This window comes from Stigmatopora nigra, chromosome 10 (genome assembly GCF_051989575.1).
Source record: "Stigmatopora nigra isolate UIUO_SnigA chromosome 10, RoL_Snig_1.1, whole genome shotgun sequence".
Taxonomy (NCBI): domain Eukaryota; kingdom Metazoa; phylum Chordata; class Actinopteri; order Syngnathiformes; family Syngnathidae; genus Stigmatopora; species Stigmatopora nigra.
Genome location: NC_135517.1, coordinates 12,257,485 through 12,273,703, shown reverse-complemented (window position 1 = coordinate 12,273,703; position 16,219 = coordinate 12,257,485). Strand labels below are relative to the sequence as shown.

Below are 16,219 nucleotides of genomic sequence, written 5' to 3'. Positions count from 1 at the left end.
ACCCTGTAAACTGATTGGTTGTGCACCCCAAACACAGAGCAGGAATATAGAAGTATCATATTTTAAATGACTCAATTAATATCAATGTAACCTGTACTACAATCTTATCATAGTAGTTTTAGACATGCTGGTGAAAGAATTTGTTTGGTGTATAAATTTGAGCTAAACAGTGAAGAAACCATTATATATTCAAGATTATTATCTTGTGTTTACATTTCCTCTATTTTTTCCTGTTACTTTTCTTTTCCTGACGCACCTCCATCTCCTAGGCAATCACTAATGGTCTTTGTCTCACTGTGTGACGCCTTTCAGAGTCACTAATGGCCTTCTGGCGACACAGAATCCTGTGGTTACAGTACACATGCAACATAATGTCTATTAGACACTATGTTGCATGTGCACTGGTTAGGGTTATATATAGCATCAAATGTTTTGCAATATTAGACACTGTATAATACGTACTGCAAAACATGTTGATGCGATATGCGTTCAATGTACCTCCGACAAGCCTAAATCACTTTGCTTTTGTCCTCAATATTCCACTGGTTTTATTCTCCAAATTGTGGAGCATTGATTAAATGCTCTGCCCAGCAAATGACCTGGATATAAAAACATAAGCAATAAAATACAAAACGGGGTCTTTAATTACATACTAGCTCTCTTCAAATGTGAATTGAGGAACACACTGATGACAGTGGTACTGAAAGCTTGAATCAAATCCGTCTCATCCTGCTTTGCCTCTGATCTGCTCTACAGGGAGGATTGGAGTAGAATTGGCTTGGATTAGTTTAACACAGACATGTGGCCATCAGCACCATAGACACACCCACACTAAAATCTCTGTTTATTTTTAGCTGCTATGGATGTGCCAATAGGCATGATTATTTAGAATAAAGTTTCATAGATTGCTTTGAGGTCATTTTTTAAGCAGGAATGGACTGTTTTTCGTCAAAAGGAGTCAATGATGCTAAAATGAGTGACAGTGCAGCACAAATACAACACTTAAGTGTGATAATCCCCCACTCTAATGAACAGTCTGTGACTACAGTAAACAGACATTACCCTCCCTCCTCTTGCATTTTTTGGCAAGGTGACCGTGTTTGTAAATTTGTCATAGTCTGATTTTCTGGGCATGTTCTGGATCACATTTGTTACTGGATATCCAAAGTCGTGTAATACCAAAAGATTTGATTTAAGATCATCAAACAAGGTGATTATTCAGTGTACTTTCATTGTTGGTGAAAATTAGCCTATTGAAAGTCTTATTCCTTAATTTGGTATAACAACATAAGAGAGTGAAAAGACATAGTAGGTTCTGAAGCCACAAGTAACAGACTCGGCAATTTTCAAAAGAAAGAACATACCACCATCTAAAGGCGGTGTCTGTCTATAATTGTTCATATTTTATATATTTAATTTGTCACTGAGTAAATATGTTCCAAGGCTTCCTGACTCACTTGAAAAATATTTCAAAATATTTAAAACATTGCATATCAGTCTGTTTTATCACTGTAAAACTAAACATCAAAAAGTAGTTTGAAACATAATTAAAATACCCACTTAATGAGAATGTGGCAGTACATATTCATTTTTTATGATAAAATACGCCGGTCAAAAGTCATCTGAGACATTCCAAAACAGTCTATTTACACAAAATGATCTTTCCCAAGGCAATATGCATTGTCTTTTTCATAAGAACCAATAAATTGGTCTGCTCTCTATTCACTGGTTTGTCTTAATTTACATTCTCAAGGAGTCTTGCACTTCTATTTTTTTTTGTATATATATAAATTGTGTTTCCTCCTTAAAGTCCCATGCTAACTAAAGCCAATCCAATCTGATTCCAGGAAAGAGTTGGAGCACACAATCGACTTATCGCCAGTGAAACAACCATTTGCATGCACACCAATGGACAATTAACCAATTATGCATGTCAGGAACGAGAAAGAAAGCAGGATATCCGTCGAAAAACACAAAGGCAAGGTCAAATCATGTAAACACGACATTGCAGTGTATACAAGAGTCATTTACTCTCAACATCTTATTTTTCTAAGGAATATTCATCTGCCATAAGACATTATTCATCTCAAATACATTTAGTTGTTCTCTCATGAATGATATCAACCGAAGCAGGCAGATAAAGTATAAGATTGCCCCCCAAAAATGGCAATAAACTAATGTATGACCAATATCTGCATTTATAACCCAGAATATTTTGTGGGTTTCTTTCTTTTGTTCAGATTTATTGTACAATGAGTGACCTGGCGCAATTAAGGTTGGGAGACAGTGGCCTTTACCACAATTTTGTTCCCACTGGCAACCATGGTGATGCTGAGGCAAGGCCTGTCAATCACCTTAGAGGGCTTTAGGAAATAGTCATGACCACAACTCTCTTCATTTGGATTTTTGTTGTGTTTATGGGGCTGGTAGAAGTGTCACACAAGTCTGTGTCTTAATTAATGCATCACTCAAGGTTGGCTAGTGTTTTTTTTTCATTTTTAGAATGAAGCAGAGAAATAACAGCTTCTCCATCTGGACTACATTAACGCATCTATAACACTGTGATGATGTGTGTTATGGATAATGCATATAAGATGAAAATGGGCCAAGAATGATAAATGCATGAGATAAAATGCTCCCCGGTTTAAACACACTCGTGCAACCCTTCCAGTGTTATCTTTTAGATAATCCAATCATAGAGCAAATTCCATATTCTTAAACAGAAACACAACATGACATGTTTTACTACTACAACCATACCAGACAACAATAGAATAAAAACTAAACAGGAGCATGTCACCTACCAGTAAGCTGCACTAATGATGCCACGTCTTTCTTCTGTCTTTTTTCACCAAATCTATATTCCAGCCAAGGCATTAAAGGGCAGTGCTCTAACCCTCTGTCGTATTTGGTAGAACCATGTTCAACATTACTGTGAATTATTATCTTCCAAAAAGCAAATGCTAAGGATGGACAATCAATAGGCAAGCAATCGTCAGATAGGTCTGGACTGAGGCGATTCAGAGCATGCCCAGCAGAAAATCCCGGGGTATTAAAACATCACATGACCACCCATCTCCACCGTCAGTCACAGAACAAGTGCAGAGAACAGCAATGAGAGGGAGGCAGGGAGAAGACAAGAGTGAATGGGAGGCGGGGGGAGATGTCACAGTGCTGCTCAAACCTCCTTTTCATTACAGTCACCGACACATAGGAGGAAGGAGCCAATAATAAATGAGGAGGATGCTGCTTTGAGCCCCTCCCTGAGCTCAACGGCCAACACAGAGTCAAACATGGAGCCAGGAACACAAAAGGAAATCCCAGATGGACAAAAGAATCCCCCCTGATTAGGAAAAATAAGAGATCTTAAACTAAATAAAATGGCAATGCATCTGACTAATTTACATGCTTCACAGTGGATTGAAGGCTCCAATAACCTTTTTCATGGTGGCAATAACATTTGTAGTAATGCATATTAATCATATTGCAATAACATCACAATGCACGATATTTGCAATAAATTTAAAAATAGAAAAACGTGTCTCAGTCCTATTTCCAGCAAACATTTGCACACAATCGCTTCGTTAATATCTTTTTCAAACTGCTTCAAATCTTAAACGCACCTTCTCTGTGCTGTGCGACAATCTCCTTGTTTTTCTAATATACATTTTGAACGGTAGATGGCGGTATACACCATCAAACACAGTAGTTGTGAGAAGAAGAAAAAGGGTGAACAACAACACAAGACGGGAGCCAAGTTATACATTGGTTATTCCATTAAAAAAATGCCTTCTGTTCAATTGTTAAGAGCATTTGTCAGCGAGAGACTGACCGTAGCAGTTGAGGAGATTATGGTGATATTTGAAAAGACAATAGCCGAGTATGAGGACGAGCTCAAGCACCATCGCAGCCTGCTAGAAGCTGGTCAAATGCCGACCATAACAAATGATCATCGAACAGGTTTGTCTGTCAATAGCCGATTATTTTGTATCATCACAATATTACGCGATCAGCTGCTTAATCATTGAATTAATGTTTCCTTTAATACTACTATTGCAGATGCGTCTCAATGCATGCAGCCACTGTCAATCAACATGAAGCCCATCCCTATGCATCAAGAAAGGGGCCACAGTATGGACCAAGAAACCCTGGATTCATCACATGTTAAAGAAGAATTGGAGGAAGTCTGGACAAGTCCGATTTCAAATCATTATCCAAAATTGGAAGACTTAAATTTAGAAACTGGAAATACAGATGAGAACCCTCTTTCCTTTACAACACAGCAAGAACCAAATGATGAGCATAGACAGGCAAAACCTTCTACTTCCAGTTTATGTGAATCACTAGAAAATGAATTCAATGAAGATTACATTGTAGGTTTAAATGTTGAAAATATCACAAAAGCAGCTACCAACAGTCAGCCAGCACATCTTAAGATAGTCCACTTCAATAACAACACAAACCAGATCACTGATTCTCAGCCAATTGTGGATTCGTGGCAGGACAGTGATCCTGAAGCTCATTTTAGCATTCCCAATTGGAGAAAATGCGTCAAATGTACAGAATGTGGTAAAATATTCAAATGCAACCACAATTTGCGGAGACACATGTCATGTCACACGGGGGAGAAACCATTTGGCTGCATTGATTGTGGCAGAAAATTTAGTCAAAAAGCCAGTTTGGACCGACACAAAAGATTACACACAGGAGAAAGGCCTTTTTGTTGTATACTTTGTGGCAAAAACTTCACTCGAAGAGAATCATTAACTTCACACATGAGATTTCATACAGGGGAGAACCCTTTCAGCTGCTCCATATGCAAGGAAACTTGTAATAATAGAGTAGTACTGGTAAAGCACATGCTAACGCATGAAAATGGTCTATGATAAAAACTATTTATTACAATATGAATGATGTTGTTGTGAGTATTTTCTAAATATCATTTACTTTTTTATTGTATTTAATGGGGATGAACAGCAGAGTAAAAAGTATAAATATCTTGTTCATTTACATTTTAAGAATAAATAAAAAGTACTGTGCTGAAGGAAATGTGTCTTGTTTATCTTATTTAATAGTAATGATCAATCATATATACGCGTGTGCAATAGTGTGTTTTAAAAAGACTCAAGACAATAAATCTTATTTGCAATATATTGAATAATATAAAACAAATTACACCAAGTAAAGGGTGTATTATAGTTGGCTGGGATAGGCTCCAGCACTCCTCGTGATTCTCGTGAGGATAATAGATATAGATTGTGTTTGGACAAAATTTTAAAGTTATTTGGGCTCCACGTTTGCTTGTAGGGTCTCCTGATGTAGTAAAAATGTTTACATACTGCCCTCTGCTGGCCAAATATTTTTTGTCATTCAGACTTTTTTAAAGTGCTATTTTGTAAACAGTTATCTAACCTTGACAAAAACGGGAATGGCAGGACGTTGTGGGGTTCATTCATGTATTATGTTTATTATAATTTTATGATCTATACTATGGTACAATAAAGCAATTGTGTTTTTAATTAAGCGATTCAGAAAATTAGATGAGATGTATATAACTACAAATCTGTGATGCTTGGCATCTTCCAAGGAAACACCACAACAAATAAAATGTCAGGTGAACCATTAACATTGTCAACAATATTGAATTTTCCCATAATTATTAATCAAATCATGTCTATTTCATTGCACACCAAGAGTCTACAATGTCTACTAATCCCTTTTATGAAAGATTTTATTAGTACGCAAACCCATTTTGTGTGAACCATCGGTGTATCACTTTAACTCTCACCGGATATTGGACCATTTGAATGGACATACAATATTGACATATTGTACATATATAGAGACATGTTTTCAGAGATGTTTTTTGTCTTCAAAATATGGCAAATATTGGATTCGGGCAGGTGTTATCACAGTATTTTGGTAGCCAAACATTGTTTTCGCCTGCCTAACTGCTTGGCATGTTACATATGTCAAAGAATATTTAAAGTTGCAGAAAAAACTGGCAAATTACCAGCCATTGCGGTTTCGCTCATCACACCCTCATGGAAGCTATTGCACTTCCTCTGTTGTGACGTTACGCTTGACTCTCACGCTTCATGTTTATTGACTTATGGAATCTGTGGAAAGTCCCGCTATTATCACCCAAGAACAGAAGCATAAAGCGTGGCGTAAAATAAAAACGACGTGAATTGCTAGTGATGAAATCTTTTGCCAGTTTACCCTCAGGTCATAAAAGCTTGTGCCTCATCAGAGAGTAAAAAAACCAGCATGACTGCATTCCATTGTTAACTTCACATGCAGGGTAAAAAGGGTGTGTGAGCCATGTTGTGAAATTTGGGAATAAACTAAGATGTTTTTCCATTGGCTTACCTACCTAAGGCCTCCGCAAAACACTGCTTTCATTATCATCTTCACAGGTTTACTGTTTTATCTTCTACCAAAACTAAATGTTTTTACATACATAAGATTTCATTAAATTGAATTAAATACATTTTTTGTTTTCTTTTTCAAGCTTGGATTGGTTACCCTAAATTTGCTTCAAAGGTTTACTTTCTCTATTTTAGTTTCCCACACAAGAGGAGACTAATAACCCAGTAAATATACAAAATAATACTAATATTGCTATAATATTAAATGCAAAAAGGGTTTTGTCGGTAACAATGGAATACATTTTAATACAGAATTTGATCATTCATGCATGAATGCATTAAAACATTAAATTATAGTCAAAATGCTAATGGTGATCATTATTGTCCCTACGTTTAAAGTAATAATAATAAACAAAACTTGAATTTACAACAGAATACTTGATTATTGATGATAATGATTTGATGACATGATTTACTATTAGTGTAAGTGTGAATGGATGAGGTTCCAGAAGTGGCGTTTGTAGTTGATCAGTCACCACTAGGCATCACTAAAGGCCACTTTAAACACTCGTCTGTCTACGGAACTCAAACAGAAACCAGTAACTATCCGCAACATGACACCAGATTGGGGATGTGAGTTTTTGGGGGGGAGGAGGTTATCAATATTTGTTCTCCAGACCTCAGTGTTGTAAGTATTCCACACAGAAAAAGACGCCTATTTTTTGTTCACATCAATTCATATCAATCACTTCCCAATTGAAAATCTCTCTAAATGATACTTTGCAGTCTATGGATCTTGTTAGTTCTTCCAACAGGTTGAACAAATATAATCTTTGTTATTCTTAGCATTTAACACTTTACAGTAGTGAAGAAGAACCATAATAAACACACCTAGTGAGTTTAAATTGATTTTCGTGCATACCTTTAGCTCCACGTGAACCCAAACTGACCTCTTTTGATTACTAAATGTTCCACACTGTGTGGTTAGTGCTGTAATGTTGATCTTAGGGTTTTGATTTACAGTTTATAATTGACTCCATTTTTAGATTTGTTACAAGTTTAGATAAAATGGCCAAAACAAGCTATACCAGTGGAGCAACTCTCAGTTTAATTTCAATATAAAAATCTGATGTCATATTTCAGGGAATTTGTAGTCGCATTATTAAACTGTTCACTATAAATTTGAAATGTATTTCTGATGTTGAGAGGATTGCGAGACAATTCCAATTTGGGTAAAAAGTATGTAAAAAAAAAAGTGGATAAAAAGTGTTCTGTTAACTGGAATGGTTGGCATCAGCAAAGAAAAAAAAGTTGATTGTATTCACACTGTCACAGAATGGAAACTATACACCTACTCATGTCTACCACATCCTCATATTTAACATAAGTATATACATTAAGGTGTCAAAAAAACATCCTCCCTGTTTTACATTATTTGTGCTATGTGTAATGATCCTTCTTTCTTAAGAACTCAGAGTCACTTTATAATCAAATAGAAAATATGTTAATGAGCCTATTTACTGGTAAAAAAATGCAAATATAGCTGCAGGTTAAAGTTGTTGATCAACATGCTCTATAGCGGAGGATGAAACGAGAAAGATTTTAGGCGTGGCTAACATCATGTGGAATTCCCCTGAACTCACCTGAGACCGCCCCCACTCTGAATAGGAGTATTAAAATTTGCAGGAGGCTATTTCAGGCGGCAGGTGCATCTTTGCCAGAGAGGCAGGTGTTCATAGGGAAACCAGGTAGACATCATATACAAAAGAGTAGCAAATAGTATAAAGTTGGTGCATTCTTTTGGATTATAACTGTTTCATACCATCCTGTGGCTGTTATGAGGTAAAACATACTTTCCATAATTTCAAATGTTAACATACCTTTAAACCGAAATGGCTTTTAATATGACTTTGATTGAATTTAAACTGTAACTATCTTCAGATTTTAACTTGGACTGTATTTTCATTTTGATCTTATATTATTAGTGTTTTTCTACACTTAAGTGGCTTTTATTTTGACTTTAAATAAGTTTAAATTGTTTTCAGATTTGAACTTTGATACTATTTGTATTTATATATCCAGTGTTTCCATGGCGTCACAGTGCCTCAGTAGCGTGCTGACAAACGCAAACCTCACCATGTACCAGCATGGAATTCCTGATATAGTACCCGAAACATCTATTCTCAACACGCAACAGAACAACAACCTGGGCTACAGCTCCAACACAGGTGAGAGAAACACTATCTCCAAAATCTCCCTGAACAAGTTTTGTAAGCCTCTGCTCATAATAAGCAAATACCTTTAGTCCTTTCAACAACAACAACATAAACATCCTCTATTTTCAAGATTCATTTAGCCAGACTATTTCTCCCTGGACCTATGACTTCATTCAATTAGACAGCACTGGACTAATCATTTACTAGAGAGTCAATATTTAACTTGCCATAAGCATTAAGTGGTGCCACCTCATTGCTTGAACAGCTTAGTCTTTGTTTTCCTGACTGACCTTAGAGCCCCACCTAATAGTGATGCAGACTGATCTCTAGCAAAGACAGAATAGCTTTGCTGGAGTTGAAAAGTATGTATACATTGGAAAGTTAAAAACACACCTAAAAAAAAAGTCAGTTTCAATGGCGCTTGCAGTCTAATTAGGTGAATATACCAGTTCAGTTCAACAAAGACAAAGAAAGCTCTTACCTTCAATGTAGTGCCTTTGCAATGCTGAACAAACTGCCATGTTTCTTTCAAGGTCCCTGGTATGGTCAGATAAATCCCCTCTTTTGGACATCCGAGAATGTTATGGAGTGGATAAGCGCCCAGGCCGACAGCACCAAATTTGATGCAAGCACCCTCACTTTGTCCTATTGTGCCATGGATGGCAACACTATCTGCCAAATGAACTTGGACCAGATGATTATGGCATTTGGCCCTCAGCTTGGCCCACATCTCCACCAAAATCTACAAGAACACAAAGCCAAATATGGTAAAGTTACAATATTCACATGTTAATGAGCTTTATCTACAAATGCAAACCTCAAATCCACGTCATATTGAGTTGAAAGTGACCACCTAATCCCATTTTTTTCAACTTCACAGAACTAACCAGTCTATCAGGACCAGAGCTTAACGAGACTTGCCAGCTCCTAGATAGGTTCCTACTCAACCTAAATCTGCCTGACAACATGAACAACATGAACTTCCCTTTAATCAGCACTGTCAAATTTGGTCAAGGTACAGGAATTTTTAAAATATATATATATTTTTTGAGATCAACTATACCAGGGGTGGCCAAGTCCAGTCCTCAAGAACTCCTATCCAGTCTGTTTTTCATATCCCTCTCCTCTAGCACACCTGAATCACATGATCAACTCATCAGGAAGTTGTCATGCCGATCCTAATTACTTGATTCAGGTGTGTTGTTGGAGGGAGAAATGGAAAACAGACTGGATCACGGCTCTGGAGGACTGGAGTCGGCCACCCCTGAACTACACACTGTCTAAAAGTGAAATGCTAAGGTTGCTTCTTCTATAAACAGATGAAGACTCAATCAGCAAATTGGAGTATGACTATGGTAATAATTATGAGCTGCTCAGCCTGACTATGGGGACAATGACACCTCTTCAAGACGAGTATCTGTCTGATAGTGACTGCAGCTCCTCATCAAATAGTAAGAATTTCATTCCTATTCTGAATGCATTTTGGAGTAATTAAAGGATTTAAAATTTAACTCAATGTATTTCATCAGGTCGCCTCTTGGGGTTTTCAAATGTCAACTCACCAGAATCTGCCAGTGGAGAATCTGACCCAGAGTTTTCCTACCCTCTGATTTCAAGTGAGTTGAAAATTGACAATCTTTCAACTCCTTTATCTAGTATCAGTAGTTGTCAGTAACCATCTGAAAATGTTTTTTTTTCTGTTGACAGAGACGCACATTAAAAAGGAGAAATCAGATTCACAAATTAAACGACCTCGGGGACGACCCCCTAAAGTCAGCAGAGACCATAGCAGTATTTATGATTCATCAAAGAAGAACAAACATGGTATGAACATCATATGGAAATTAAAACAACAACAAAAAAACCTGCAAATTTGATTCATTCAAACATATTTGATTTATGATACGTTTTTATCTTTGACATATATAATTAACATGGAGCTTACATTTCCCTGTTTCTTGTCTGCAGTACCACGAGGCACTCATCTTTGGGAGTTCATCAGAGATATTCTGATCCATCCAGAAAAGAACCAAGGCCTGATGAAGTGGGAAGACCGGCGAGAGGGTGTTTTTAAGTTCCTAAAATCTGAGGCTGTTGCTCAAATGTGGGGCCAAAAGAAGAAGAACAGCAGCATGACATATGAGAAACTCAGTCGCGCTATGAGGTCAGTACGAGTGGAACATGGCAACATTATTGAAAAAAAAATACACTACAACCTTACTTGTCATCTGACCAATCTACTTTCTTGGATTGATCTACTACAACAAATTAAATACAATGAATAACATTAAAAGTACATTATCAATGTACTGTCTTATCTTGAACATGGAAAAATGGATTTGTTCAATTCACAGGTATTACTACAGGCGGGAAATCTTGGAGCGGGTTGATGGCCGGCGGCTTGTTTACAAGTTCGGAAAGAATTCCAGTGGGTGGAAAGTTGAAGAGTTAGGAATGGGCATGTAAAAGCATAATTTTCCATGGCAGTTGATTTAAAAAGCCAAAGTAGTTCAGAACTTGAATTACCGGCTTATCTTGTCAACGAGAAGATCATGCTGTTCAAATGTTAAGACACTAACTTCCTCTTTCCAGGAAGGTGTTACAGAAAATGTAAGCCAGTGTTTCTGGTGGCAGTAGGTTTTATGAACCAAATTTTATATAACTTTTTTTTGTGTGGTTGATTATCATCATAGATAATAGATACGCATCAACTCAAATGGATATTTTTAATGTTTTTTTTTTTGTTTTCTTTTGTGCTGTTTTCCATGTTTGGACCAGCAGAAGATGCTTTCTACTAAACTATCTGATGTTGAACTCGTTGAAAATAAGAGTTGCAAAAAAACAACAACAACAAAAAACATAGTAATGTTGCAATATGTAGCTGTGATAAGACCAACTTACATGAAACTCTAATGTGGACGAGTAGTATAGAAAATGAACGGAGCAATTGCAGCAATGTGTACTATGTATTTTCGTATCACTTATTATGAAGTGCTTTATAGAATGTTTTGAATAGAAGTTGTAATTATATCGCACAAATTATATATGGCTAATATTTCAGAAAAATGTCCTATATTTTTGATGATTGCCATAGAATTAATCATCAATTAAATTGTCATCCATTCTGGATCAACATATATGCACTATTGGAGCAAGGATCTTTGTATAGTCATGTTTGATGAACGGTATTTTGTAGTAATAATATTTTACATGTAAATATTTTTGTAACTTTTTTTAGAGTTGTGTACATGCAGAAGAATGGAAATAAACAAATGCTTTAGTTAAAGGATTGCCTGCTTTGTTGACAACTGAATAACTTTAGGAATTTGGTAACACAAAAAAGGAGGTAGGGGGGCAGTTTCGGGATAACATTCTACACTACATATTAAATATGAATCACTTATTAAGTCCTTTTGCATGAAGATGGAAATATGGCGCAACGGCCACAAAAATGTGACTGCGTCAATTAGAGCATCAACTTCAGAAAGATGGGACATGAAGTACATATACACAATTATAGAAGGTCTATAGCACCATATTCATTGTTATTAATTTATGCCATGTTAAGTCTGATCAATAATTGCAAATTCAGTTTTCAGGAATGATTATAGTTAGCAAAAAGTGCTGCGTGATGTACAACACGTTTGGCCTGTCCCGGGAGTGGTTGCCACAGGGAATTGATTTTCCACTTCACTTTCACTTAATGTCTATTGCATCATCCTTGCCTACACCAACCACTTTCATGTCTTACTACATCGATGTATCATCTCCTAGGTCGAATTCTAGCCCCATTCCCTGGCAGGCTCTCCCTTAACACCCTTTTACTGATGAAGTCCCTGTCTCTCTTCTGGAAATACCCAACTCATTAAAGTCTGGTCTCTCTGAACTTGTCTCCAAAACGCCTAACAGCACTGTTCCTCTTATTGTCTCATTTCTAATCCTATCCAACATGATCACTTTTAAAGGAGAACATCAGCATCTTTCTTGTACTTGAAGTCCTCTCCCTTCTTCAATGTCTTTTCTACTTGTAACTTCACTATTGCCCTTGTTGGGATCTTCTTATTTACATGCATGTATTCTGCGTATTCTGTAAATCTGAAGTAATTCACTGGAATTGTTAGAGTACTTTTAGTCCACCTGTTGTGTTAAACACTGCTAATCAAGACTCAATGCAAACACACAACATGAGACCTCCTTCAAGGTCAACATACCTGTCTAGCGAGTGAGTTTACGGGAAAGGTTAGAGTCTGTGCCAGAGAAATACAGGAAAGGGAGGGGTTGGATTTTTACTGCTGTGACCTCACTGCATTGTCACAAGATAAACACAAAGGAACGCATTATGTCCTTCCTCATGGTTGATTATTAAGCTAAAAGGTTATACTTTCGATTTAAAAACCACAAAACCAACTCACTGAAACTGTACTTACACACCTCCTCATACTTCTCTTACACCTATTAATACTAAATTCTTATCTAACATACAATGAAATATATTTATTTTTATCAAAACTACTTTCAGGACACAAAATACCTTTTAAAAAGAGTATTTTTAAACAGTATTACTGTTTCACAGGAAGAAAAAATAACTTCAAATCAATTTACATTGTTTCCCTTGACATAAGAATCCTTGTTTTGATCAAACTACCTCCATGACGTCCAGGATACAAGCGTTTTTGTATTATAGATGTAACTGGAATGACAAAATATGATGTTAGTTGCCATTTTTTTTAATTGAAGTTGCAAAAATATAGTCAGTGATTGACCTATTTTGCCTCACTGATTTATAAATTGACCTGTTGATACAGATTCAAGATTATTGAACATTTACTGTTAGAGTAAAAGGTTATAAACATTTCCGGGCAACGAACAGATAATGTAGATTATGCTCAAGGAGTGGCCTCTGTCATGGAATTGGATTCAACTACTTACTTTATCAGCATATTCGTGACTACTTAAACAATAAAGGAAGGTCATGCGGGACAACAGTCATGGTAATGCAACATGTAATCTTAATCAGAATACATGGATGGGAAAACGACGTGGTTGTTGATGTACAGTTAGAAGTTGAAGCAGTAGGTGGAATAAATTGGAAACTAAAACTTTTCTTAACCTGGTCTATTTTACACCCAGAAAACTTGATGCTGAGTTGAGTTCTTCAAATCAAACCCCAACTTAACGCCTTTCAAAATCGAAATCCTCAACGCCTTTATAAAAAAAACATAAACCCTCCAATACCGCCGCGTATAGAGAATATGTTATATTCAGGTCCAACTCCAACAAGAACACATAAGTGGCCTGCTTGATGCAGGACAATGCATTTAGATCGAGGCCTGTCCTACATAATGGAGGACGTATGACCACCCTAAGGAAATGCTAGACAATTTCAGATTTGACTTTCACTAGCAGTGGACTTGAGCTTCTATTAAAAAAAAAAAATGTTGGCAATGAAAAAAACTCAGATTATGCGGAAAAAATGCATTAATTACAGCCTGGTAGGACAATTGAGGCATGTCCCTTGGCTACATCTTTGAAATAAACAACCCTTAGAGGTGCAATTATTATTCTGGATAGACTAGTAAACCTTATGACTCACTGCTAGACTATGTAGTGAGGTAATTTGTTTATTTTTGACTAGTACTCTTCCAATTACCAATGTTTTCAGGTTTACTTGGTTTAACATATTCAGCTAAATATTGATTGGATCCAGTTTAACAATTCCTATTGATAGGTATGTATTTTATAAATATGAGGGGCATGTATGAGCATGGCAAAGTAGTCTTTCATCTAAACTATAGACTGAAACTATTGTTACAATAGATTTATTCAGCACTGATAATAAAACCTCTTGTCTGAGCATGTCATGTTTCAGAAAAGGGAAAAAAGTATTGATAACAATTGTACTTTTACAGTGATTAATTTCAAATCTAATTGTGCAAAGAACAACAACCTTGTGATTACTCTACATTATGCTATCCCTGATGTTTAGATGTTTTGTGTTTTTTTATATTGTGATCCACTTTTTAAAAAAAATAGATTGTTTTTGATTAAGCAGTATTTTTATTTCTTTGGTATAGAGTTTAAGCATCTCTAAATAGGAATGTCGAGGTAAGTTTCCTCACTATTATACATATTAGTTCATGTTCTATTGCAATAATTTGTCTATTCAATTCTTCTTAACACACAAATAAAATCAAAACCTTCCTCATCTCAATGTGACCAGAGAAAAATGAAGAAAATTGCCTTACTTCAGGAACGAATAGAACATGTATACACATTCAAAAAAATCTTAGTCGCTCTCTGTTTTTGTAAGAAAACTCCAACAGTGGCAGAAATGAATCTGGCAAATGGAATAATGAATTGCAAATATAAAAAAGTAATTACCAGTGAAAATCAGACATTGTATTTTAATTTTGGTCCAATATAATTACTTTGGAATTTTTTCATTATCAAAAGACTCTCAACTATCTTAAGGATGTGGATATAAAAAATGAAATACCACATAGCAGCTTTTTTTACCCACACGCTATTGGATTTTTCTTTATCAGTTCTCCTTAGTGGAAAGCTTGTGCAATAGTAATTAAATTGTGCGGGGGTGTTGTCTTAATTGCTTTATTGTCTCACTGAGGTTTTACTGTGCATATGGCTAAAAATATAAGATTTGGAATTTGTTTTCTCTGGGTTTATAACACCCTCTCCTGGTGATAGTATTGTTAAGAATAAGTGATTATGTATTGGGAGAAAAGTCATGTCAGTATGTAAAATAATAGCTGGGAACATAATTAACAGACTATATAGAGTATATGTCAGGGCAGCATAATTATCAAACATGATTTTACATATTTGAAATGTAGATATCTAAACAATTTTACTAGTTGTTATATTTTTAGATAATGTTTATAAAAAATATAAAAAAGGAGTGGAAAAGGTGAGGTAATTGTGGTAACGTTGTCATTAACCATACTGTGGTGAAGCTGTGCATAAAATGGAAAAATGAATAAATGAACTTGAATATTTACCTTAAATGTTTCCATTGGACGAATCAATGTCACACCTTTGAGATGGCTGTTGCTTTATGATGGGAAAGAAAACAAACAGAGGCAGACGTATATTCACATTGACACCAACAAGCTTTTAGGTCTACTATTAACATTCTTAAATGGCAGGTATTTCAGGCCATTGGAGCACCATGAGAACATGGACAGTTAAGAACATAATGAGACATACATTGCCACATTTTGTTAGTCAGACAAGCAAGAGAGACATTAGCAATTACCAGTATATGTTGTCCTGAAACCATGTAGCTCACCTCCGCAAAATTTTCCATGTTGCTACACAAAAGCACAAAATTAATGACGGACAAAGGCAATAAGGTGTGACAAAAATGCAAAAGCAAAACATGTTTCTGAAACGGTTTCCAAGAAACCGACCTGGACCGACCTGGATTTGAACCCAAGTCCCCCAATGTGAGGCCGACGTGCTAAGCACTCAGCCGCCCTCAAATAAGTTTTAATTTTTGAAATCAGATATATTTTATTAACAATTCTGTTGCTGCAGTCTACTATTGAACTGCTAAAAAAAAAAACACCCAAAAATGGCAGCTTTGTGCATATACTTCGGCCTGAACTTGTATGA

General features: G+C 36.0%; 2 protein-coding genes across 2 annotated transcripts; both read left to right on the top strand.

The window, feature by feature from the left end:
- The first annotated feature begins 3,726 nt into the window (after positions 1-3,726).
- Positions 3,727-4,982, top strand: LOC144203030 (uncharacterized). Its single transcript, XM_077726217.1, has 2 exons — positions 3,727-3,960; positions 4,060-4,982. Exons 1-2 carry the CDS (start codon positions 3,786-3,788, stop codon positions 4,884-4,886), a joined length of 1,002 nt encoding a protein of 333 aa, XP_077582343.1. The 5' UTR covers positions 3,727-3,785; the 3' UTR covers positions 4,887-4,982.
- Positions 4,983-8,065: 3,083 nt separating this feature from the next.
- On the top strand, positions 8,066-11,873 carry elf3 (E74-like factor 3 (ets domain transcription factor, epithelial-specific)). Its single transcript, XM_077726216.1, has 9 exons — positions 8,066-8,213; positions 8,454-8,599; positions 9,121-9,354; positions 9,468-9,602; positions 9,907-10,038; positions 10,117-10,203; positions 10,295-10,411; positions 10,556-10,751; positions 10,942-11,873. Exons 1-9 carry the CDS (start codon positions 8,209-8,211, stop codon positions 11,051-11,053), a joined length of 1,164 nt encoding a protein of 387 aa, XP_077582342.1. The 5' UTR covers positions 8,066-8,208; the 3' UTR covers positions 11,054-11,873.
- Positions 11,874-16,219: the final 4,346 nt, after the last annotated feature.

Coding starts and splice junctions, on each gene's coding strand:
- LOC144203030 (XM_077726217.1), top strand. CDS start 3,786: ATGCCTTCTGTTCAATTGTTAAGAGCATTTGTCAGCGAGAGACTGACC. Junction 3,961..4,059: donor AACAAATGATCATCGAACAG/GTTTGTCTGTCA, acceptor CTACTATTGCAG/ATGCGTCTCAATGCATGCAG.
- elf3 (XM_077726216.1), top strand. Junction 8,600..9,120: donor GGGCTACAGCTCCAACACAG/GTGAGAGAAACA, acceptor GTTTCTTTCAAG/GTCCCTGGTATGGTCAGATA. Junction 10,412..10,555: donor ATCAAAGAAGAACAAACATG/GTATGAACATCA, acceptor TCTTGTCTGCAG/TACCACGAGGCACTCATCTT.